Here is a 23,887-nt window from a genome sequence, read left to right as displayed (position 1 = left end):
TGCGGCGACTACCAGATTTCAAGACCGGAGCATACTCTTGTAGTGAGGTGATCTAGTGGCTGATGCCCAGAGCATACTAAAATTGTGGAGGGAACTCTTCTCCAGCCTGCTGAATGGCAGTGAATCTATAACGCCAGGAGAAGGCGAACCCTATTTCCCAATCGATGACGATGGATCAGACGTTCCAATGCCCGACCGTGAAGAAGTTCGAATAGCAATTACCCTTCTGAAGAACGACAAAGCCACGGGACCGATGGATTGCCGGCCGAGCATTCGGCATCGAAGAACTGCGTCAGCGTTTTTATAGAATATGGTCGGACGGAAGAATTCCCAACGATTGGAATTTATGTGCGTTCTGCCCAATCCACAAAAAGGGACACTCCACAATCTGTGCCAATTACCGTGGGATAAGCCTCTTCAACATCGCTCATAAGGTTCCATCGAGCGTATTGTGTGAAAGATCAAAGGCCACCGTCAAAAAACTGATTAGACAATATCAGTGTGGCTTTTGACCTGGAAAATCAAGAACCGACTAGATATTCATCAAACGCAAAATCTCGGAAAAGACCCGTGACCAGTGAATCGACACACACCCTTTTCACCGATTTCAAAGCTGCTTTTGACAGCACGAAAAGGAGCTGCCTTTATGCCGCGATGTCTGAATTCGGTATCCCCGCAAAACTAATAGGCTGTGTAAACTGAAGTTGAGCAACATTAAAAGCTCCGTTAGGATCGGGAAGGACCTCTCCAAGCCGTTCGATATCAAACGAGGTTTCAGACAAGACGACCACCTATCGTGCGACTTCCTCAATCTGCTGCTGGAGAAAATAATTCGAGCTTCAGAACTTAATCGAGCAGGTACAACCTTTTTCAAGAGTGTACAGCTGCTGGCGTATGCCGCTGATATTGATATCATTTGCCTCAACACCCGCGCCGTTAGTTCTGCTTTCTCCAAACTGGACAAGGAGGCAAAGCAAATGGGGCTGCCAGTGAACGAGGGCAAGACGAAATATCTCCTGTCATCAAACAGTCATCGCACTCGCGACTTGGCTCTCATGCCACTACAGTCATAACTTTGAAGTCGTAGATAATTTCATCTATCTTGCAACCAGTACCAACACCACTAACAATGTCAGCCTGGAAATCCAACGCAGAATAACTCTTGCGAAAAGGTGCTACTTCGGACTGAGTAGGTAATTGAGAAGTAAAGTCCTCTCTCGACGAACAAAAACCAAACACTATAAGTCACTCATAATTCCCGTCCTGCTATATGGTGCAGAGGCCTGGACGATGACAACATCTGATGATGTCGATGTTAAGAGTTTGCGAGAGAAATGTTCTGCGGAAGATTTATGGTTTTTTACGTGTTGGCCAGGGCGAACATCGCATTCGACAATGACATAGTTCAGCGAATTAAAAGACAGCGGCTACGCTGGCTTGGTAATGTTGTCGGAATGAACGAAAACACTCCAGCTCTGATAGTATTCGATGCAATGCCCACCGGGGGAAGCAGAGAAAAGTTAGACCTCCACTTCCTTGGAAAGATCAGGTGGAGAAGGACCTGGCTTCGCTTTTAATCTTCAATTGGCGCCACGTAGCGAAAAGAAGAAACGACTGGCGTGCCGTTGTTAACTCGGCTATAATCGCGTAAGAGGTGTCTACGCAATAAAGAAGAAGAAGAAGAACGATTGGTTCAATCAATTTTTTTAAATCGACAGTCTCATTACTTTCCGAACAATCGCTGTATTATTCATTCTCAAGATTTGTATATAAATAAGTAGTATTCTTAAAAAGAAATAATATAATGTTGGCAATTTAGTTCTTTCAAATGTAAGAAACTACATAAAATTATTCTTAGTCTCCTTTTTATTTGCTAATAAAATTGATATTGCTTAAAAAATAAAATTCTATCTAATGCTCTTCGGTTTTTCTTAATTGTTATGGATTGACGTCACAGTTACTTTCATTTTGTGGTATATGAGAAAAGTAAAGTCATTCAATGTAGCCACAAAGTGCGAAGCCTAAAAAACTTTTTCTGAGCGAAAATAATCGTGTTCAAGATTAGGGCATGCTCCGTTATAAGCGAAAGAGATATATAATATATTTTGTTGAATGTTTTTAGCAAAATGCATAAATGTTTTGTAAAACTAAAAAAATTTTGGTTTATATTAAAGTGGTCTCAAACACTATTATAGATATTACAAACTGCGTGCACTTTATCCATTTATAGGAAGATAGAAGTGCCGCCACCCTAGGTTCTATTAGCGCTGTATGGGCCATTTTGGTGCACTATCGTAAGCCCTTTTTTATCTTGCTATCTCGTTCCATCGTTGCGCCTAATTCATTTGGTGCTCCCAATGAAACTGCTTATATCCGTTATGCTTTATGTGGTCATTCAAGGTTTGATGCCTGATGGATTCCAAGTATTCTGTGTCGGGTTTGTGATATAACTAGGCGTTCACAAAGAATGTAGAAAACAGTTTCCTCATTCTCTTCTTGCCACAAGGCTAATGCCTCGTTATAGCTGTAGTTCTGAACATACCTTTCTTCTTCGTTTTTTGACTTCCATCAGTTATGAGCTCTTTGTTCTAAATAAGTATAAAGCTCTCTCTAGATCGTTCCCATCTGATATGATATTAATTACACCTCGGATTCGTTTTAAGAAGCGTCTAGCTTGGCAAATTCGTCTGCTTTTGAGTTGCCGAAAATGTTGCTGTTACTAGGAACCCAAATTAGGGGAGTTGACCTGCCATTGAGCTTAAATCCCTACTGCCATTGTTGAACACGCTGGAATTAATCTTCTTAGTAAATAGTGGTACGTTTTGCCGCATATTTATACATATGGATTTGCATTTGTATTGGAATTGTAATTTGAGGAACACATAAATATTTTCGAAGATATAATGAAATGTAATTGTATGTGAGTTTAATATTTCTTATCCGATTTTGTTAAATTGCGGGAAAGGCTTAACCTAGATTATACTACATTAAGTAGCTCTACCGAATTGTATTTAAATAACTATAGGTATAATTGTTAAACATCAGTTATATTGAATTAAAAATTTGCAATACTCAGATTAACTTACATACATACATTTTGCATTGTTAATTCAATCACACGCAATTATGTATATACATATCTGTGTATAAATTTTTATAGACATCGCAAGGATTTACTTTTAAAAGAAATGTGTTATAGGCCTGTTGTAAGCTACACCAGTTTCCTGCAGGGCGAAGTATATATTTGAATTGACTATGTCAACTTGATATCAAAATAATCGCACATAAATAAAAACACGACACTCTTGTCATTAAATCACATATGCATGAGTGCAAAGGAGTTATTGCAAAAACATATTGAAGCAGCTGATCAAATCGTACCGCCTTAATAATTTCGCCACTTTATAACACTTTGTGTTGTTTCTTTTTTCTTCTCCCCTTAGTCAAAAACATTTATTTGCACTTTTCGTTATCTGAATTTTTTTCTACTATGGACATTCGTTTACTCTCTATTATACAAGCATACATATTCTACTGTACTGTACAATCCCCACCCGCTGCAATACACTTTATGCCAACGAATTTTCCAGTCTTTATAGCACTTGGAAAAATCCTCAGAGCCATCTTCGATTCAGCTTTCATATCCTCAATTGAGTCCAAACGGTGTCCTCGGAGTGGTCATGTGAATTTGCTGAACAGCCGGAAGTTACACGAAGGTAAATAAGGTAAATCAGGCGAATGCGGTGGTTGAGGCACGATAACTAATACAGTATGAGATGATGCACTATCGCACTTCTTTGTTCAATAAATTCAGATCTATTAAAAATCGAAGAATTCACTTCTAGAGCCTCACAAAACGGCGCGTATCTTAAGTACTAATGAATATTTTGACCTAAAATTTAGCATAGATGCCACTAACAGCACCACCAACTTACAGGAAAAAAAATGACCGATTTACTGAAAAAACACGAGAAATATAAATTTGATCACAGTAGTATACATATATGAAGCGTGCAATTGGCTATCCGTGTGATTTTGTTTTGGTATTCCTTAATAATCCAAAGATGTTATACTTGTACATTTTGTACAGATACATGTACATATTTACATTGTATACTTTTTAAAATTTGTGATATTTATTTATGCATCTATGCTTCATTCTATACCGTATACGTAAATATATATTTTATCTTCAAATATTTTTTTGATGCATTAAGGTTTCATTCAATACAATTATGGTGTTTTTTGTTACTGTTTCGTTTGTGTTTAGTTTGTTCGAAATCGAAAATTGTCGTCGCCAGTTGGGCGAACAAAAGGCGAGCCGACCGAATACTGAACACCGAATGCAAAACACTGCAGCAACTGACGACAACGACGTTAAGCACGACGACAACGTCAAATACGAAAATAATCGATATATTTATTTTGCTATTTGTTGCCTTACTTTGTTAGTGTGCAATTTTTTATAAGTGTAACGGATGGAAATAAGCGCGATTTACGTTGTGGTGTGGGTTCTTTTACTAATCAAAGGCTGGCTTCACGTTGCTAAGTTGAACCGAAGGTTGACGCTCCCACATACATACATATATATGTGGGCAAGTACATATGTATATATGTACGTTTGTGAGGAAATTATTCCCTTGAAGTCATGCAGTGAGGGTTTGTGTGTGTACGTGCCAGTGTGTGCCTGCCAATAACAGTTGCTGCTCTAATTATTGATTATAATTTTTGAATATTTTCATAACACTTACTTCAACTAAATAGTTTTCACAATATACATGAGTGTCCAAGCCCCTAGGTATATACTATAAATATGTTTTATTATAGATTTTGGATTTTGTCTTGTGCAGGCTGTTTTCACTTCCTAGATTTATTGTTATTTTGCGCTGATACTCCTATGTCCAGCGAACGCGTCAGCTTTTGACCCCAAAAGTATGTAACATAAACTCACGACACATCAACGACAGCGTTGCCACATGCATCAATACTAAATAATAATGAAAGTATATCTCAAGTTATCCGTGGGATTCTGTAACGTGAGACAGTCTCAAGTCTCTAAATTTGAGATTTTGAGTTAGAGACAATTTTTGAGACTTGAGACGATTTTGCTATTCTGTAAGTGCCAGTCACAAAATCTATTACATTTCATCATTCAGAGATGTTTTTACACTTGAATGGAAATAAATATGTCGATAACAAATATTAAATTTACTATAACATCGTCAAAAAACATAATTATCAATAAAAATGAAAATATATGTTGACTTTGTTTCATAATATTTACGAAATTTATGTAAAATTTATTTATTTTTAACTTTTTCGTGTTTGAGTTGCTTACAAAATATAAAAATACGACAATCGATTAATATCTATGATGATCTCTGTTCAGTATATTCAAAATGGCAGACAAGAGCTCTTTTTAGTTTTGTGACCGGCTAACTACCAGGTCTCAATATTTTGAGACTAACGCTAGAGACTGTTTAGTGAATAGTAACTAGTCTCAAATTGAGACTTTGCCTCAAAATGTCTCAAATAGAGACTAGAGACTGGTTACAGAATCCCGCTATATATTAACGAGTACCAAAACAATGTGTATGTGCAGCAATAAACAAAATACATTAGAAAAATTATTTCAAACTAAAGAATAATATTTGTCAATAATTGTAAGGGATTATGTCAAGATATTTTTCGTTTTTTTATGTTTTTCTCTTCATATTTGCCCTTCATATATATGTATATAAGTATGTATATAAATATGAAACATATATTCAGAGACACGTAATGTGAAGTGCAATACATACGTATTTGTCCCAGCAGATTACGACAAACGAAACATATGTACATTACATTAAAAAAATAGCGAGGAAACTAATACAAACACACCGTGCAACCGTCCATAAAGTCTTTCCGTAAAAAAGGGATGAACGATCGTAGATACACAAGAGTTTCGATTAGAGTTGTCAAATCGGCCTTAAGAAACTCTCTCGTAAAACTGTTGGGTATTTAACCACAGGTTTAACCGTTAGTTGGCTTTCAGAGGCGTATACAAATATAGACGAGCTGTATTAGCAAATGCTATTAATAGCAAAAAAGTATTTGGATTTTGTTTCATTTAAGCCTACGAAATTTCCATTTAAAACAATTAAGCAAGGATGACCCTCAAGGAAGAAGAACGAAATATTTCGAAATACTGCAAATGTTTATATACCTGAAATATAACCTAGTATTTAAATATTATACTTATTAATACCGATGGACTTTGGAAGAATGTTGCCACATGTCTCAGTCAGTAAAACTTCCATAAATCATTGAAATACGTATATTTAACTGAAATGAGGACTTTAAGTTTATGCTCCAAATTTGGTTGAATTAGGTAGAGTAGTAGTGGAGGATGGAGTCGTCTATACTACTATACTAGTTCACTTAAGTGAGGAAAGATCTCTGATTGCCATTCACTTGGGAGTGGTCAGAAACGTTTTTTTTACATATGGCTTAAGCAGCTCACGACTTCCGGTTTTAGACCAAGTACCCTCTGGGTAACCAAGGAACATGCTCGAAAATTCTAGAAAAATGAGACGACTAACAGAAGGTTACAAGACTGGAGCATACTCTTGAAGATACCTTAGAGGTGATGTAGTGACTGATGTCCACAGCATACTAAAATTATGGAGGGAACACTTCTCCAACCTGCATAATGGCAGTGAAAGAATAACACCACGAGATGGGAACCCGATTCCCCAAGTAATTATCCGTCTGAAGAACAACAAAGCGACGGGGCGAGGAGCTCTCATCAGAGTTTTTGTAGAATATGGGCGGACGAAATCATTCCCAACGATTGAAATTTAAGTGCGCTCTGCCCAATCCACAAAAAGGGAGACCCCACAACGTGCTCCAACTACCTAAGGATAAACCTCCTCAACATCGCATATAAGATTCTATTGAGTGTATTGTGCGAAAGATTAAATTCCACCGCCAACTAACTGATTGGACCTTATCAGTGTGGCTTCAGACCTGGTAAATCAACAACCGACCAGATATTCACCATTCGCCAAATCTTGGAAAAGACGCGTGAAAGGAGAATCGACACTCACCACCTATTCGTTGATTTCAAAGCTGCTTTCGACAGCAGGAAAAGAAGCTGCCTTTATGCCGTGATGTCTGAATTTGGTATCCACTAATAGGGCTGTGTAAGCTGAAGTTGTCAGCCAACGCAGACTAACTCTTGCCAACAGGTGCTGTTTCGGATTGAGTAGGCAATTGAGAAGTAAAGTCCTCTTTAGACAAACAAAAACCAAACTCTATAAGTCACTCATTATTCCCGCCCTGCTATATGGTGCAGAGACATGGTCGATGACAACATCTGATGATGCCAATGTTATGAGTTTTTGAGAGAAAGGTTCTGCGGAAGATTTATGGTCCTTTGCGTGTTGGCCAGGGCGAACATCGCATTGGACAATGACATAGTTCAGCGAATTAAAAGACAGCGGCTACGCAGGCAAGATAATGTTGTCCAAATGGACGAAAACACTCCAGATCTTATAGTATTCGGTGGAGTACCCGCCAGGGGATGCAGAGAAAGTGGAACACCTCCACTCCGTTGGAAAGACCAGGTGGAGAAGGACCTGGCTTCGCTTTTAATCTCCAATTGGCGCCACGTAGTGAAATTAGAAACGACTGGCGCGCTATTGTTAACTCGGCTATAATCACGTAAGCGGGGTGTACGCCAGTAAAGAAGAAGAAGGGTAGATTAGTTCAAGGCGACTAAATTTTATTTTTTCCAGTTATGCTTCTCTAAATATTATTCTTTCCGATATTAATTTAATTACGTCTTATTATACCTAACATTATACAATGGTTGGCCATATGAGGAGCCAGAATTTCACAAATAATCATTCTATGATTTTAAGACTCACAAATAATCATTTCAAAAACAAGGAAGTTCTTCAATAATACTATGAGGTTAAATGGAAGAAGAATAATTTTACTTGAAAACAAAAAACACTTTTAATTGTTTCCCGTTTTACAAAAAAAAAACTTCCGCAACAAATTTACTGATCAATATACATATCTGAGTAGATATTTATACGTAAAATTGCATATGATGAAAAAGTACTATAAATCATACTGCACCATTCCGCCTAAGAGGCTAAGGGTTTATATCCGCTTTCAAGACAACGTTTTTTAAGTTATTATAAAATGTTCTTTGATGTTTGCATGATCATGAGTTGGAATCATCAGGACGGACGACTATAACATACTCCCATACAACAGCCTATTCATTTTTTGAAGTGAAACTTCTTTAGAATCGTTGTGATTTCAAGCCGGATGCAACGGAAAAAACGACAAGACACAAATACGAAAATGTGTAGGATGAAGCCAGGAAAGAATGAGAAAGAACTATACATACACACTACTTTATATTATCGGCATATATGTATAATACATACATGTGGGATTAGAATTGAGGTCCGTGTGGCAACCACTTATCCGAATGTCAAATAGTGGATGCCAATTGTGGATTAGGTAGAAGTTGTCCACCAAAGCGTAAATTAATGTATTCATTCTAGATTTTAACGCCGAGCGCGGCAGTACACACTCGTGTCATTGTGAAGTTTGAGTGACATTTTCCATGTTTTAAAATAATCAACAGTTTAATTTGAAAGGAGAATTTCTACAAATTTAAAAATGTATTTTAATATAAAAATCCTACAAGTGGGGGCTCAAACGGGATGCCCAAGTGCAATTACCCCGGGAAAAGTGAACGGATTTTAAAACTAAAAGACTATGAGGCATACTTGCGGAATGACCTCGAAGTAAGATTTTCGGAAAAAGGTTAAAAGTGATTTATAATAGAAATAAAAGTGAACCTTTTGCCAAAAAATAAATGACATACTGGCGAGTAAAGTGGCGAAACTTTGATGATAGTGTGCGTTCGTGAATCAGTAAAGACATTTTTTGGAAAGTAATAAGCGTGTTTGTAAAAATCAAACGAAAGTGGTGGTACGTAAAGACCACGAAGGTACTGCACCGACAGTCCAAGGAGCGTTAAGCGATTCCGTTAGAACGCCAATGACTAACGGCAAAAATAACGGCTTGCTAATAGAAATAGCAGTACCAATGAGTTGGTGAAACATTTGCACCAATAAGAAGACGGCATCAGCAACAGTGTGAAATCGAAACACATGAAGAAAGCGGTAGCAACAGAGGCGTAGCTGAACAGCGGTAACATATATAAGTTTATACAGCGGAGCATATAAGCAAACATCGGCAGCGACGGGTACATAGTTACGCAGCAAACAGTAAAGCATAGCAGCGGTCAACGGGGAAGAAAAGGCTCGAGGTAGAACAGCGAAGGAGAACAATGAAGATAAGTTTTTCGGTTACTCTTATAATAGTCGTAGTCACATGTACAAGTGACATATATACGTATATATGTCGACTTCATATGTACGTGTGTAACTCAACTCCTAAACGCCTCTCTCACACTACTACTCAGAGATAGGAGCTCGTAGTGTGGGTGGCGAATAAGTAAGCTTATGATTAGGAAATCATTATTGTTTAAGCACTTGAAGTGAATTAAAGGTTATATAATTTGAGTTAAACCTAAATCTCGTGTGTTTATTTTTCTACTGGCGCAGTCGGTAGGATCTGTGAAAAAGATCCTTTTAAAACGAACCTATATTCATTCTATGTTCTAATCGCAAAAATTAAATATTAAAACAAACAAAAATTAATTTCTTACGTGAACTTAAAAAATAATTTATGTGAATAATTCAATAAAGATATGAAACAATTATAATAATAAATAAAAGTGTTTTCTAACCTTAGCTGTTAAACAGAGTTAAAATAAAATAAGCAAAAATGTACTTTGAATATATGTTAGTACAAAACAAAAAGACAGACTCTTTATTTTCGTTAATCTTTTTGTTGGTATTATTATATTTGAATGACCTCTGGTTGCCTTTAACTGATTTCGGTCGACTTTCAATTGACCTTGATCTCAAACCACAAATGGAAGTGGAACTTAGAAATCGCACTAAGTGAAACAAATAAAAATAGTGCAAGCAAAAACTAAATAATAGCAACAAGTGAGTGCATAAACAACAACAACATAATTGTGCGCTATACTTTTGAACACTAAGCAGTCGGCATACCTGCATTATTGTTTGTGTTGTAACTTACAAACGTGAGAAACAAAAATATTTTTGAAGCAGAGAGCAATGCGAAACAACAAAAGAATACTTTTTTGTTTTTGTCTTTGAGAATAGACTATTCATTTTTTGCATTGTGTTGTTATAACAAACATATATTCGCTGCGATGAGAGATTTAAATACTCCGCACTTTCCAATATAAAAAGAGTAATAGATGGACTTAAGTAAAGAGTTAGAAAGTTTAAATGAGTACTTAAGAACCTTAGATATTAACGCTGAAACAAACGAAATAAACATGGCTGAAGCACAACAAGTAAGAGAGCTGGTGATGCAAAATATTAAACTAATTTAGCCTTTTGATGGTGATGCTAATTATTTAGCACTGTATGTCGATAGCATTGATTCCATAATGCCTGTGGTTGCACCAACGCAGCCGGCTGAGCGAGCCCTTTATTTTAACTGCATCTTAAAAACTTTACGAGGGGCAGCTTTGGACATCATAAGAAGGGAGCAGCCGTCAGATTGGTCCACGTTAAGGGAACTTTTAGTTGATGAGTTTGGAGAACACACTCCAATTTCGACTCTTATTTTACAAATTAGTAACATAAAATTTAAAGGTAGTGTACGCATTCTTTGTGAGGAAATAAATAACGCAATTTGTAGAATTAAAGATTGTATTAAATTAAAAAATGAAAGTAGTGCAACTAAAACATTTGGGATGTAGTGCAGGTCGCCTCCACGCTGGTGCATCCTGGGTAACGCCAAATGGCCTGCGGCCTTCTCGGCCTTACAACTCCCTTGACGACTTTTTCTGGCATCGAACTGGTTTTTAGAATAGGAAACTTATCTGGATCTGTTAGAACCCTGGGCTGGTGGTGGCGGCATTCTGGCACCTGAGTATGATGGGGTGACACCCATCAGAAATGGCTGTCGGGCTAATGTCGAAACTGCCTCCGTCCCGTTAAACCTTGGCAGGGCTCAGTTTACGTTCCCCCCCCCCCCCCCCCCCCGTCGTCATTAAGTTGGCGTGGTAGGTGTAAGTTGAGAGGACTCCTTCTTTACGCTAGTCGGCTCTGAACGTACTGCCTCATAAGGGCGTACGTCAACCCTCGCCTTGGCCTCATCACTGAGACAACCTTGGGACCATTAAAGGCGACTACCTCTTCGGGGGTTGGATAGCGGCTCTGAGTGGGACCCTTATAGCATGGACACAACACCAATAAACACGGACGAGAAGGTGACGAAGGGAGGTGAAGGGGCGTCGAAATCGACACCCAGATCTGTCCCAGGGGGGGCCGCTGCTCCCGGGACGACGAAATCATCGCCAAGTAGCAGCAGAACTAGGACCCTGATAGGAGTTTCCGCATCAGGCGGTAGGATGAGGGAAGCCGGCGCAAACCCGCCGGCAAAACAGGTAGTGAAGGGTGGAGCCTTCATACACGGCGGAATCGCCAGCACTAGCAGAGGAACTTCTGCTAGAGTTATGAAGGGGTCCACATGGGGCATTAGCAAAGGGGCTTTAGCTAGGAAGCTGAAGTCGGACCGTCGACTAGCGGCAAAGATAGTGGAACGCTACGGTGGTGAGCATGCTGGTCAGGAATCAGCGGTTAAGCGGCAAAGGTCGCACGAGGGAGAAACCTCCCTTGGCAAAAAACCGAGAACGGGGGCGGCGCCAACCTTCAGCGAGATTGCTGAAGATTCTGGCGCAAGGATACTTGGAGTGCTCGACTGCAGCAGGGAGGACGGGGCTATCTCCCATGAAGAATGGAAGAGAGTAGCGGCGGCTATCTCTTCGGTCTTCCTCAGGGTGATCAAGGAAAACCCTGGGCCACCCCCAAAATGTGTTAGTGCCGGTTGGCACCATGGGCTGCATAAGCTTACTCGATGCGCCGATGAAAGATCAGCCATCTTATACAAAAAGGCAGTCTCTCTGGTGGGGGAGGTTTGGAAGGGGGCCAGACTGGAGGCCGTGGACAAAGAGGATCTTCCTCTTCGCCCTAGGGCTCGCGTCTGGCTGCCGGCCGAACCGTCTACTGCGAAGGAGATAGAGGAAATCCTCAGGTACTGCAATTCCTCACTCCCCGCGCATGACTGGAGAGTAATAAGGCTGGATGAACCATATCGACAAGCCCTGATAATGCTTAACGCGGTGTCCATCGGTCCTCTTAGCGAAACCAAGGGAGCCATCAGCTATGGGTTTGAAATGGTGGTACTGAAGGTGCTCCCAACGGATGCCAGGGCTGATGGCGCCCTAGCTGCAGATGGGGGGGAGAAGGGAGAAGGCGTTAACGATGGTCAATCGTTCAGAGAAAACGACCCAAAACTCTCGGACGTGGCGAGTACTGGAGGCGGATCGTCGATCGGCGACTCCGTATTCAGCCTCGAACAATTGTTTGAGGAGGTGAGGGTCGACCATGACCTAAGCGCTGAACTGGCGCTTCTAGAGGATAGTCTGAAGGATGAGATTCCTCCAGATTAACCTCCATCACGCAAAGGCGGCCTCCGCCAATCTACTGCTTCGTCTGGAGCAAGACGAAGCCGATGTGGTCCTGATCCAAGAACCGTGGCTAACTAGCAACGGAATATCGGGACTAAGGAAGAAGAGCCACAAGCTGCTGGCGGCCAAGGTTGCAGGGAGAAATAGAGCGTGTATGCTGGTCAGAAACGATGTAACGGTATTTCTATTACCTAATTTTAGCAACGCTGACGTAGTTACAGCAAAACTAGAGTGCGACACCAAGAGTATCTGGCTAGTCGCTGCGTATATGCCTCACGACGATGAGGTGGAGCCACCTCCCGCATTACTAAGGAGGGCCTTGGATGAAGCGTCCCGGAATGGTGCTGATGTCATCATCGGCTCGGACGCCAACTCGCGACATTTGATCTGGGGGAGCTCGGATACCAACACTAGAGGTGAGTCGCTTTTTGATTTTATTGTTAGCGAAAATCTTTGCATCTGCACTAGGGGAAATTCTCCTACTTTTGTGACCGCAGGCAGGGAGGAGGTTCTCGACCTCACCCTAGCCTCACAAAGGATTGCGCCGCTGATCTCGAACTGGAGGATTCTCGATGACCACTCCTTTTCTGATTATAGATATATCGGCTGTAGTCTTGACGGTGAAGGTCCTCGTAGGAAATCTTTCAGAAATCCCAGAAACGGACTGGGAAGGTTACCGTGGAAGGCTTCGGCAAACTCTTCCACGCGCACCGGGGGCAGGCGCGCTGGCCACCGCCGATGTGGTGGATGGGTGGGTCGAAGCTTTCAGCTCGGCGTGCAACACTGCACTGGAGAGCTCCTGTCCATTGAAAGCACCGAAGGGTAGAGGTAAACCTCAATGGTGGACTTTGGAGCTCTCGGAAATTAGGACGTTCTGTAGACGCTTATTCAACAAGGCCCGTAGGAGTGGGCTACTCGATGATTGGGTCTTGTATAGAACAGGACTTTCGATATACAAGTCCGAGCTAAGAAGGGCTAAGAGGACTTCGTGGAAGAGCTTCTGCGAAAAAGTGGAGGGCTTTCACGAGTCCTCTAGATTCAGGCGAATTCGCGCGAAAAACCCTGTGTCCCTGTGGTAACTTACGGATGTAAATGGGAACTGGGCGCTGAGCAGTGAAGATACACTACAGATGCTCCTTGACGCTCACTTCCCTAGTAACACGTCCTCCACGGAGGTATCTCTCGGAGCGTTGAATGCTGATCGCACGGCCTTTGCCGGCCTTCTGGATGAGCGTCACTTGACTTGGGCGATAAATTCGTTCAAACCGTTCAAGTCCCCGGGACCGGACGACATCATACCAGCGCAGCTGCTGCAGGCTGTTAAGGTATCATGCGGCTCATTGGCACCGATCTATGCAAACTGCATCATATTAGGTTACATCCCGGGGCCTGGAGACGAGTCAGGGTTACGTTCATCCCGAAGGCTGGCAGGGGCTCCCACGTCACGGCCATGGATTTCAGGCCCATCAGTCTCTCCTCGTTTTTACTAAAGACTTTGGAGAGGCTGATGGACTGGTATCTATGGAGGCGCATTCCGAGGAACTATCTATCAGGAGCGCAACATGCGTATCGTAAAGGAAGGTCAGTGGACACTGCCTTGCACACTATCGTGTCGTGGCTTGAGGAAGCAATTGAGGGCAAGGACTTCGCGGTTGGGACCTTCCTCGATATTGAGGGAGCTTTCAACAATGTCCTGTCAGAGGCAGTCGTAGCTGCACTAGACGGTCTTGGGGTTGAATCGAACCTCAAGCACCTCATTTTCAGTCTCCTGTGCGACAGAGTGGTCGAAGCAAAATGGGGCAGCGCGAGCGCGACTTATGTTCGTATATTATGTATACGACATTTATTTGTCAAAGTGAATCTTAAGACTGCTTACAATATGCTTATAAAGCTTACAAGAGACCTTAATATCGTACATATGTATTATGTATCGTAATGACTAATGCTTACAATATGCTTATAAAGCTGAATATCGAACATATGTATTGTATATCGTAATGAGAGGGATAGTTGCCAGACTGTTATGTTAGGCTACGTAACTTCCCCCCCGTTAAAATTGAAGTTTACATGATTTGTGATATAATATCATAAGTAATCAGTAATAGAAATACAATTAATTTTTTTTTTATAATAATTATATAAATCAAATATTTTCATATATCCATAATATTTTAAAAATTTTTTTTTTTACAATTTTTGTTTGTTTTAACATATATATCTATTAGATTCTTATTTTTTGTTTGTGTTTGTTATCCATTTATTAATTTTTTTGTTTTTTGTTGTTTTAGGTAATTTCTTGTATGTTAAATTTATCATGAAATTTATATTTTCTTTTAATATTTTTAGCATGTATATTATTCAATTCATTAAATATAAACTTCGGTTGTTCTTTATGACGAACATTTTTATAATTTTTAATGTAACCCTTACTCCTGTTTTCTTGGTAATTTTCTCTATCCAGATTTCTTTTATTCAAATATCTATTCTTTTCATTAATCATTTTTGTGTATATATTTGTTTTGTTACAATTTCCTGATTCTACATTAATTGGTTTTTCTTTTGTAATGGAATGGTATGAATTATTGTAGTATTCAATGGATTTGCTTACTTTTTCTTTAATGCCTAACAAGTTATTTTCTATGTTTAACATCCTAATTTTTTCAGTTAGTGTATTATGTAACCTCTCGATGTCGGCGTTTCCAGTATGATTATTTGGTTTTGTTAGATGTAAATTTATATTTTCTGTTCTGAGGTAATCCCTAATGTTTACGCTTTTAAATTCGTTGTCTGTTATCAGTTTTTCGAAATGTCCTTTCTGTGATTGGTATTGTCTTAGTTTCTCAATTATTGTTTGGTGATTTCTGTCCTCAAGGTAGTAGGCAGTAGCAAATTTTGAAAATCGATCTATAAATGTTAAAAAATTTGATTTTGAATTCGTGTAAATGTCGATATGTATGATCTGATTTTTATCCTTTGGGGTTTCGGTCATTGCGAACTTAGGTTTCACTGGTTTGCAATCGTATTTTATTCTATTGCATGTAACGCAATTATTAATATACTTCTGTATCAAAGTTTTTAAATTTGGATAATATATAAATTTTTTCAATCCTTCGTAGTTTTCGTTAATACCAGTGTGACCTGTTTCGTTTTTATTGTACATGTGAATCTGTTTAAAGGTTTCGTTTTCTGAAGCCATATCTTTTGCGTTGTAAGAACATCTGAAAAATTTGAAATTTGGTTTACTTTTGTATATATCAAAAATTTTTTGTTGTAAAATATTGTATTTTTCATCGTCGAGATCTGTATAAATTCCAATTCTTGAACCTGAAATGTTTCTTTCTAAAATTGTTTCTAAATTATTACTTAGATCTTCTAAACTGATGTAAATCTTTTTTTTATTATTTATAATTTCGGATTCTTTACTTTTAGTGTTTGTAAATATTATTTGAACAGGAAATCTATTTACTACTGTGTCTAAAATACCAATGTAATTATTTCTATCTTCAGCATCGGAATGCATTGAAATTGTATCGTCACTAGCGTTATTATTTAAAGAGCTTGAACTGTCGTCATTACCTACGTTTATTTCATGAGTATCAGAATTGATTCTGCTTAAAAAATCTGCTACGTGGTTATCTCTTCCCTTAATGTAATCGATGTTTAGATTGTAATCGCTTAGTTTAACTAACCATCGGTAAAGCCTTGGATTAGCATCTTTTCCTTGCGTTTTTGTATACAACCATTTTAGAGGCTGGTGATCGGACGTAATATTAAATTTAACGCCATACAAATATGGGCGAAAATATCCGACAGCCCAGACAATAGCCAACAGCTCTTTTTCTGTGACCGAATAATTACGCTCATGGTCGTTTAAAGTTCGACTGGCAAAACAAACAGGATGTTTGTCCTGCTGCAACACTGCTCCGATTGCGAAGGAGCTGGCATCGGTTGCCAACTCAAAACGTTTGCTAAAATCCGGATACTTAAGTACTGGAATTTCTGTAATTATTTTCTTTAGTTTTTCAAACGAATTGATAAAATTTGGATCATTTATATTTATTTTGGCGTCTTTCTTTAGAAACTTTACCATCGGGTACGCTACATTTGCGAAATCCCTAATAAATTTGCGATAATAGCCACACATACTGAGAAACGATTTTATTTGTTTAACGGATTTTGGAATCTTTAGTTCTAAAATAGTTTTTATTTTATTTGCATTAGGTTTAACGCCTTCAGGTGTCAAAATGTGACCTAGGTATAGGGTTTCTTTTGAAAAAAATTTACATTTATTGATTTGGATTTTTAGTTTCGCTTCTCTTAACTTCGCCAAAACTTGTTTGATACTTGTAACATGTTCGTCAAAACTGGTGGAAAAAATTAGTATATCGTTCAGATATACAACACAAAATTTGTTAATAAAATCTTTTAAAATACTGTTAATAAGTCTTTGAAACGTTGCTGGAGCATTTTTTAAACCAAACGGCATCCGAACGTATTCGTAATGTCCGTAGGGGGTAGAAAAAGCAGTTTTCAACTGGTCTTCTTCTTTGACGAGGATTTGGTGAAATCCTTTTGCTAAATCTATCGTCGAGAAGTACTGTGCTCGTCCAAGTTTGTCTAGTATACTGTCGATGTTCGGTATTGGAAATTTGTCGTCCGTTGTAATTTCGTTTAATTTGCGGTAGTCTACTACTATTCTCCATTTCTTCTCGCCTGTTATGTCTGTCTTCTTGGGTACGATCCATAAGGGGCTATTATAAGGAGAGTTACTTTCTTTTATAATGCCTTGTTTCAGCATATCTCTAATTTGTGCAGTTACTTCTTTTTCGTGTATTTGAGGATATCTATAAGTTTTTGTATAAATTGGTCTGTCGGTAGTTGTTTTTATTTCGTGTTTTGTTATGTTAGTGTAACTTAACTGGTGGCCTTCTGTGTAGACTAAATCGTGATAATTATTGAGTATTTTGTTTAAAGCGCTCTTTTCTTCTGTATTTAAATTCTTATACAAATTTTGTAAAACTTTTTCATTTATATTCATTGTATTTGAATAATGAAACTCATTTATTTTACTGTATTGATAATCTTTCACAAATTTAATTTCGATGTTATTTATAGTGATACTTTCTTTGTCCATATTAATAATTGCCTTAAGTGGTTTTAAAATATTTTGTCCTAGAATTGCATCAAAAGTTTTTCCCTCAAAGCTGGTTAACTTCCATGACATTGTTGCATCTTTTTCGAATTCTTTTGGTAAGTTAGTAATAATTTCAAAATTAATTTTGGTTTCGCTATTTAAAGATTTAAATTTTAATGGAACTTGAAGTGGAATTCTTTTGTAATAAGGTAGTATTCTTTCATTTAAAAGTGAAGTAGTTGAGCCAGTGTCTACTAAACATAAAACACTATTATTTTCTATGTGTAGCTCTATTATGGGTAATGTTCCCTTGAGGCCATAACATGAAAATTTGAAACTTGGTTTCTATCGTAATCGGTATTCGTTGGCTCACTTTTTCTAAAATTTGGGCTATTAAATTGATTGGAATTTCGCAACCGAAATTTATTATTAGCTTGACTTGAATAATTCTTTGTTTCTTGCCTTGGCCAAAAATTTTTATTTTGATCAGGATAGAATTTCCGAAAATTTTTTTTATGATTTCTTAAATGTTGTTGATTTATTTTATATTCTTGTTGATCTCTGTTATAGTTATAATTTGAATCTGTATGTCTACTTTGTTTTGCATAGTAGTAATTATCATTGAATTTTGTACTATTACACTTATTACGAATTAAACCTTCACATTCTAATAAATTATAAGCATCTGATAAGCAATTTATATTCCTATTTATAATTATTGAAGCCAAATCAGCGTCTATATTATTCAAAAATGTTCTTAAAATTTTTTTTTTCATTATTTATAGGACTAAATTCTATTGGTTCATTTACATCGTATTCAAATTTCTCGTTTAGTTTGTATAATATATTAATTAACAATTCAAAATAAGTTCTAATGCTAGGATGTCGAAGTGCAAATGCTTGCTGGTAAAGTTGATGGTATGTCTCTTTAATGCCGAAAGTTCTAATTAGAGTTGCTTTGATTTCGATCCAGTTTGCATCTGGCGATATAGTACGAATTGCATGTACTGCCTTACCTTGAATTTTATTTAGAATTACCCTTCGGTATACATATTCGCATGCTGTTGGATCTGTATACAGCATTGCAAGTATGGCGTCGACTTCTCGTAAAAATGAAGAGAGAGCATATATGTCGTCTCCGCGGAATTCGTGAACTCTGTGTGCATCTTTCACAATATCGCTCACTGACAGCTGCAATGCTGGCAATGCCGGTCGGTTCTCACTGGAACTATTTGGATGAGTTGCCATTGCCGGTTGGTTCTCACTGGTGCTAATTGGATTAATTGTTATTGCCGGTTGGTTCTCGCTGGAACTAATTGGATTAGTTGTCATTGCCAAGTACCGCTAGTTGGACCGTTGGTTGGATTGTTGGAGTTGATCATCCGATCACAAAAACTGTTATGTATTATATACTTCTTTGGCCTTATTGTTTGCAACCATGTGGTGACATAAAGGTTATGTTACAACGTGGCATGTATAATATGATTTATTTTATTTTGCACATTAGCGATGATAATTTGCCGTTATTAATTTACAGGTTACCGAATTGTCTATTTTGAGTTTGTATATTTTGTTGATTTTAACTTCATTAATTTACGGATTTTGAGTTTTGACTTATTTTATTTCGATATGATAATAGTTTTTTGGATGGTAGTATAAAAAAGAGTGAATTGCCGAATTATGCAACTTAGAAGCTGTTTTCATTTATTTTAATTTAATTTTTTGAAATTTCGGAATGTGATACTGAATTTTGAATATTAAATACAGTTTTTCACTTAAAAAAAAAGAAGTTATAATTTGGATTTCCACCTTATGCAGTTATGTAGTTCTTTGCATACGCCAACTTTCATAAAATTGTTTTGTTCTCAATTTCAAATGCATGTTAACCACGTGTTGTGTGTTTTGTTTTTCGATTTTTTCTTTTTTTTTTTTTTTTTCATACACTAATTTAATTTAATTTAATTAGGTTTTCACATAAGTTTCATATATACGCAGTTTTGAGTAGTTTTGAGTGTTTATTACTCAATTTATTAAATTGTTTGTATATAACAATATGTTTTTCTTTAATTTGTTAATAGACTAATGAACATTTAAATGCCTTTAGCGCTAATTTGTAATTTAGATTTGTACTCGAATTGCTTTTCATTCAATATTTATGCATATTTAGGCATATATTTTATTCATGAACATTTATCGTCTCGTTTATCGACATTAAAATTCCTTCAAACTCGCATTTTGCACTCAAAATATTAATAAGTTTATGCTTTCAAATTGTTTACCGAAGCACGTCAATATTTAATTTTAAGTTTAGCTTAATTTTTTTTTGATATTTTTAATATATTTTTTTTTTTTATGTTTGCTCGATTTTAAGTACGTAGTAGTAATGTAGCTTTTTCCATAGTTGTTTGTAGGTATAAAATTGAGTTATATATTTTAGAAATGTATGAATGTATGTAGTTTTTAGTTCAAGATAGCATTTTCTTAAATTTACGATTTATGTATTTGTTGGGTATAAAGTAGTTTTCGCCCCTTTATTGTATAAATTAATCATTTTTAATGAATTTTTATTTTTAGCATCGATTTTTGTAGAATTATGCGTTTTAATTACAAAATTGTAATTTTGTCTCACAAATTAATCTTTTTTTAATGAATTTTTCATTTTTAGCATCGATTTTTATAGAATTATATGTTCTAATTTCAAAATTGTAATTTCATCTCAATTTTCTTTTCTTTTACTTTTATAAATCAAAATACAGCATTAGGCACTTTATCTTTTAGTTAGCAGCATATATACTTATATATGTATGTAGCCGAAATAGTTATTTTACAAAATTTAAATGCATACCGAAGCCGACTTTTTATAAACCACGCTGCTTAACTCATTAAAAATGTCTTTTGGGTAAGTAGATTCCATTTTCTTTTTTTTGGGTGCCGACTGCGCCAGTTATGTTCGTATATTATGTATACGACATTTATTTGTCAAAGTGAATCTTAAGACTGCTTACAATATGCTTATAAAGCTTACAAGAGACCTTAATATCGTGCATATGTATTATGTATCGTAATGACTAATGCTTACAATATGCTTATAAAGCTGAATATCGAACATATGTATTGTATATCGTAATGAGAGGGATAGTTGCCAGACTGTTATGTTAGGCTACGTAACTCGCGCGGCGGAGTGTGAGCAGCGGAACCCCGCAAGGGGGGGTTCTTTCTCCTCTTTTATGGATCCTAGTCGTTCACAACCTTCTCAAAAAGCTAGAGGATCTCGGCTGTCGGGTGATTGCCTATGCAGACGATGTAGCACTTAAGGTGAAAGGAAAGTTTCTAAGCACCGTGTATGAATTGACGCAGGGATATCTCAGCGTTGTAACGAAATGGGCGGTCGAAAATGGACTTGCCATCAATCCAAATAAAACAGAAATGGTTTTATTTAGTAGATCCCGGAGGCGCCGTTACCGCTATTGGGAGGTATCCGCTTGCAACCGGCGGATACAGTGAAGTATTTAGGGCTCATCCTGGATAAGAAGCTTTCATGGAAGCCGAATATCGAGGAGAGCCAAAAAGGCATCGATTGCCTTATATTGCTGTAGAGGAGCTATTGGCAAGAGGTGGGGCCTCTCACCGAAAGTGGTATTCTGGCTCTATGACACCATAGTCAAGCCCATAATGTTCTATGGAGTCTTCATGTGGTGGAGGGCTTTGCAGAAGACCACACTTGCAAAGAAACTTGAGAGCGTTCAACGAGCTGCGCTCATCAGCATGTGCGGTGCATTAAGGTCCGTCCCAACCATAGCACTTAATGCAATCCTGAACATAACGCCGGTGGATATTGCCGGAAGTTGTATGGCCGCAAAGGTGGCTATTAGGCTCAGAGAGTCTGGGTCCTAAAGCGGCGTGCATCTGAACACTCGGATATCCTCACAAGCTTTGACTTCATACCGGATCATCTGGATCATGGAGTCGCCATATCGAACTCCGGTGGCTCCTTCTCTGCACATATACCGACGAGGGAGGTTTGGCAGGGAAGAAGTCGCTGGAGGAGAGGGGCAGTAAGCTTCTTTACGGATGGGTCGAAGCTTGGGGGGAAGATCGGTGGAGGGGTCTACTGTCGGGAGCTCTCCATAAAATCCAGCTTCAGGCTTCCCGACTATTGCAGCGTTTTCCAGGCTGAGGTTGCAGCCATCAAGGTAGCAGCAGACATGCTGCTCAAAAGAGTGTCTACCTTCAGGGAAGTGACCATTCACTCAGATAGCAGAGCGGCGATACTAGCCTTGAACGCGTTCACAGTGCGTTCAAGATTGGTCGAAGAGTGTCTGGCGTCACTGTCTCTGGCGGCGAGTGCTTTTATTATAAGACTGGTGTGGGTGCCGGGCCACAGCGGAATCGTAGGTAACTGCAAGGCTGATGAGCTGGCACGGAAAGGCGCCCTAGAATCACTATCGGTAGAATCGGAACGGGTAGGTGCTCCTGCATCCTCCTGTTCTCCACTACTGGATGGCTGGGCCTCGCGACTGCTCGGTCAGCGATGGTCCAGCATTGGTACCTGTGCGGTCGCAAAGACCTTTTGGCCCAAGATAGACCGCAGAAGATCTGGTGATCTCTTTGCCCTCAGTAAGGCTAGCCTCTCATTAATGATGGGGCTCCTAACGGGCCATTGCCCTATTGGCATACATGCTGTAAGACTGGGAATCTTACCGGACGCCGCATGCAGAAGCTGCTTGGAGGAGGATGCAGTGGAAACCAGCCAGCACTTCCTTCTTGACTGCCCTGCTTATGGGAGGTCAAGACTTAGATACTTGGGGGCACATAGCTTCATAACACCCGCCGACCTGGCGGGCATAGAAATTAAGCGCCTCTGCAGATTTGTATCGGATACTGGTTTGCCGATATCTAAGTCCGAACACGGGAGTTCATTTTTCAATGTCTTCACAAAGGACTAATTCTACTAGTCCATGTGCGATCTCTTGATCAGCCATCTAACCTAACCTAACCTAACTAAAACATTTTTGACAAATGAATTAGAACAATTAAGTATCAAAACTCTTAAAACGGAATTGCCAAACCATTTAACTGCGATGATAAATGCAAACCTAGCCACTAACGTAAAGTCTGCAGTTAAAGTTTTAAAAGAAAATGATGCCTACGACTATGTTGTAAAAACTAACTCACGCGCTCCCCATTACCCTAATAATAACAAACTTCATAAATACACTTTACCCGATTGAAATCATTTTTGTCTACCTGTTAATAACAACAACTTTCATACACACGGAGTCCCATCCAGTAATACTACTTTAGGTCAAAATCAATCCAGACAGGTAAATGTTGGCCAACCCAGTCAACAAAACCATTGTACCCACTCATTAAATAGTCCGATTACACATACCCCAGGCAATGCCCTGCAAACAAGTTCATTACAAACACGAGCATCTCATTCCGTTGGGTCAAATCAATCAAGAATACGAAGATATGGTCAACCTGAGCCAAAGGATCAGGATATTTCAAATTTTCAATTAGAAGCCTCGGAGGACTACCATCGATCAAACTGACACTCAATAACAAAGAAAGCAAATTTCTAATAGATACGGGTTCATCGGTAAGCTTAATTAAACCATATATATTAAGTAATAAAACTACAGAAGTAAAACCAATTATTTTAAAAACGTCAACAGGTAAAGTTGTTCTAGACAAAGTGCAGGAAATAGCTGCTTTTACTAAACATAATTTAAAATTCTATGTGTATACATTTTCTGAAAATTACGAAGGACTTTTAGGTTTTGATATACTTAAGAAACTGAATTCGAAAATTAATTCTCAAAATAGGACTATTAATTTAAGTGGAAAGCTTTATTCATTTTGTAATAAAAATGATTCGGTACATCACTTTAGCAGTAATTTAAATGTTATGAATGATGACAACGATGAAACTAAATTTAGACTAAGCCACTTAAATATTGAGGAATATAAAGAGATCAAAGGCCTATTGACAAAATTTAGCCACATTTTTTATAAGGAAGGAAATCAATTAACTTTCACCCACAAAATAAAACACAAAGTCAAAACCATGTACGAAGATCCTATCTACGTAAAGTCTTACC

At 38.2% G+C, this 23,887-nt stretch overlaps 2 protein-coding genes across 23 annotated transcripts in view; one reads left to right on the top strand and one right to left on the bottom strand.

Moving 5' to 3' along the window:
• Positions 1 to 4,986, bottom strand: part of LOC105229320 (inactive rhomboid protein 1) — a 54,399-nt gene extending 49,413 nt beyond the window's left edge. For 14 of the 22 annotated variants that reach the window (XR_007423213.1, XM_049460035.1, XM_049460043.1 and 11 more), the window contains exon 1: positions 3,087 to 3,118. Coding sequence is in view for 14 of the 22 variants with exons in the window: in XM_049460035.1 (XP_049315992.1) it covers positions 3,087 to 3,103 (17 nt within the window). In the remaining 8 variants the exon portion in view is untranslated. Of the gene's footprint in view, positions 1 to 3,086; positions 3,119 to 3,177; positions 4,688 to 4,751 lie in introns of those variants that run through there. The other 8 variants (XM_049460027.1, XM_049460028.1, XM_049460029.1 and 5 more) reach the window with 8 other exon arrangements.
• Positions 4,987 to 5,565: 579 nt separating this feature from the next.
• On the top strand, positions 5,566 to 23,386 carry LOC125779554 (uncharacterized). Its single transcript, XM_049460917.1, has 2 exons — positions 5,566 to 10,747; positions 23,060 to 23,386. The coding sequence occupies exons 1-2, from the start codon at positions 10,562 to 10,564 to the stop codon at positions 23,336 to 23,338; spliced, it is 465 nt and encodes a 154-aa protein (XP_049316874.1). The 5' UTR covers positions 5,566 to 10,561; the 3' UTR covers positions 23,339 to 23,386.
• The last annotated feature ends 501 nt before the right edge of the window (positions 23,387 to 23,887 follow it).

The sequence above is a fragment of the Bactrocera dorsalis genome, chromosome 6, assembly GCF_023373825.1.
Source record: "Bactrocera dorsalis isolate Fly_Bdor chromosome 6, ASM2337382v1, whole genome shotgun sequence".
NCBI classification, from domain to species: Eukaryota; Metazoa; Arthropoda; class Insecta; order Diptera; family Tephritidae; genus Bactrocera; species Bactrocera dorsalis.
The sequence above is the reverse complement of the archived record's forward strand: the minus strand, read 5'-3'. Positions and strand labels throughout refer to the sequence as shown.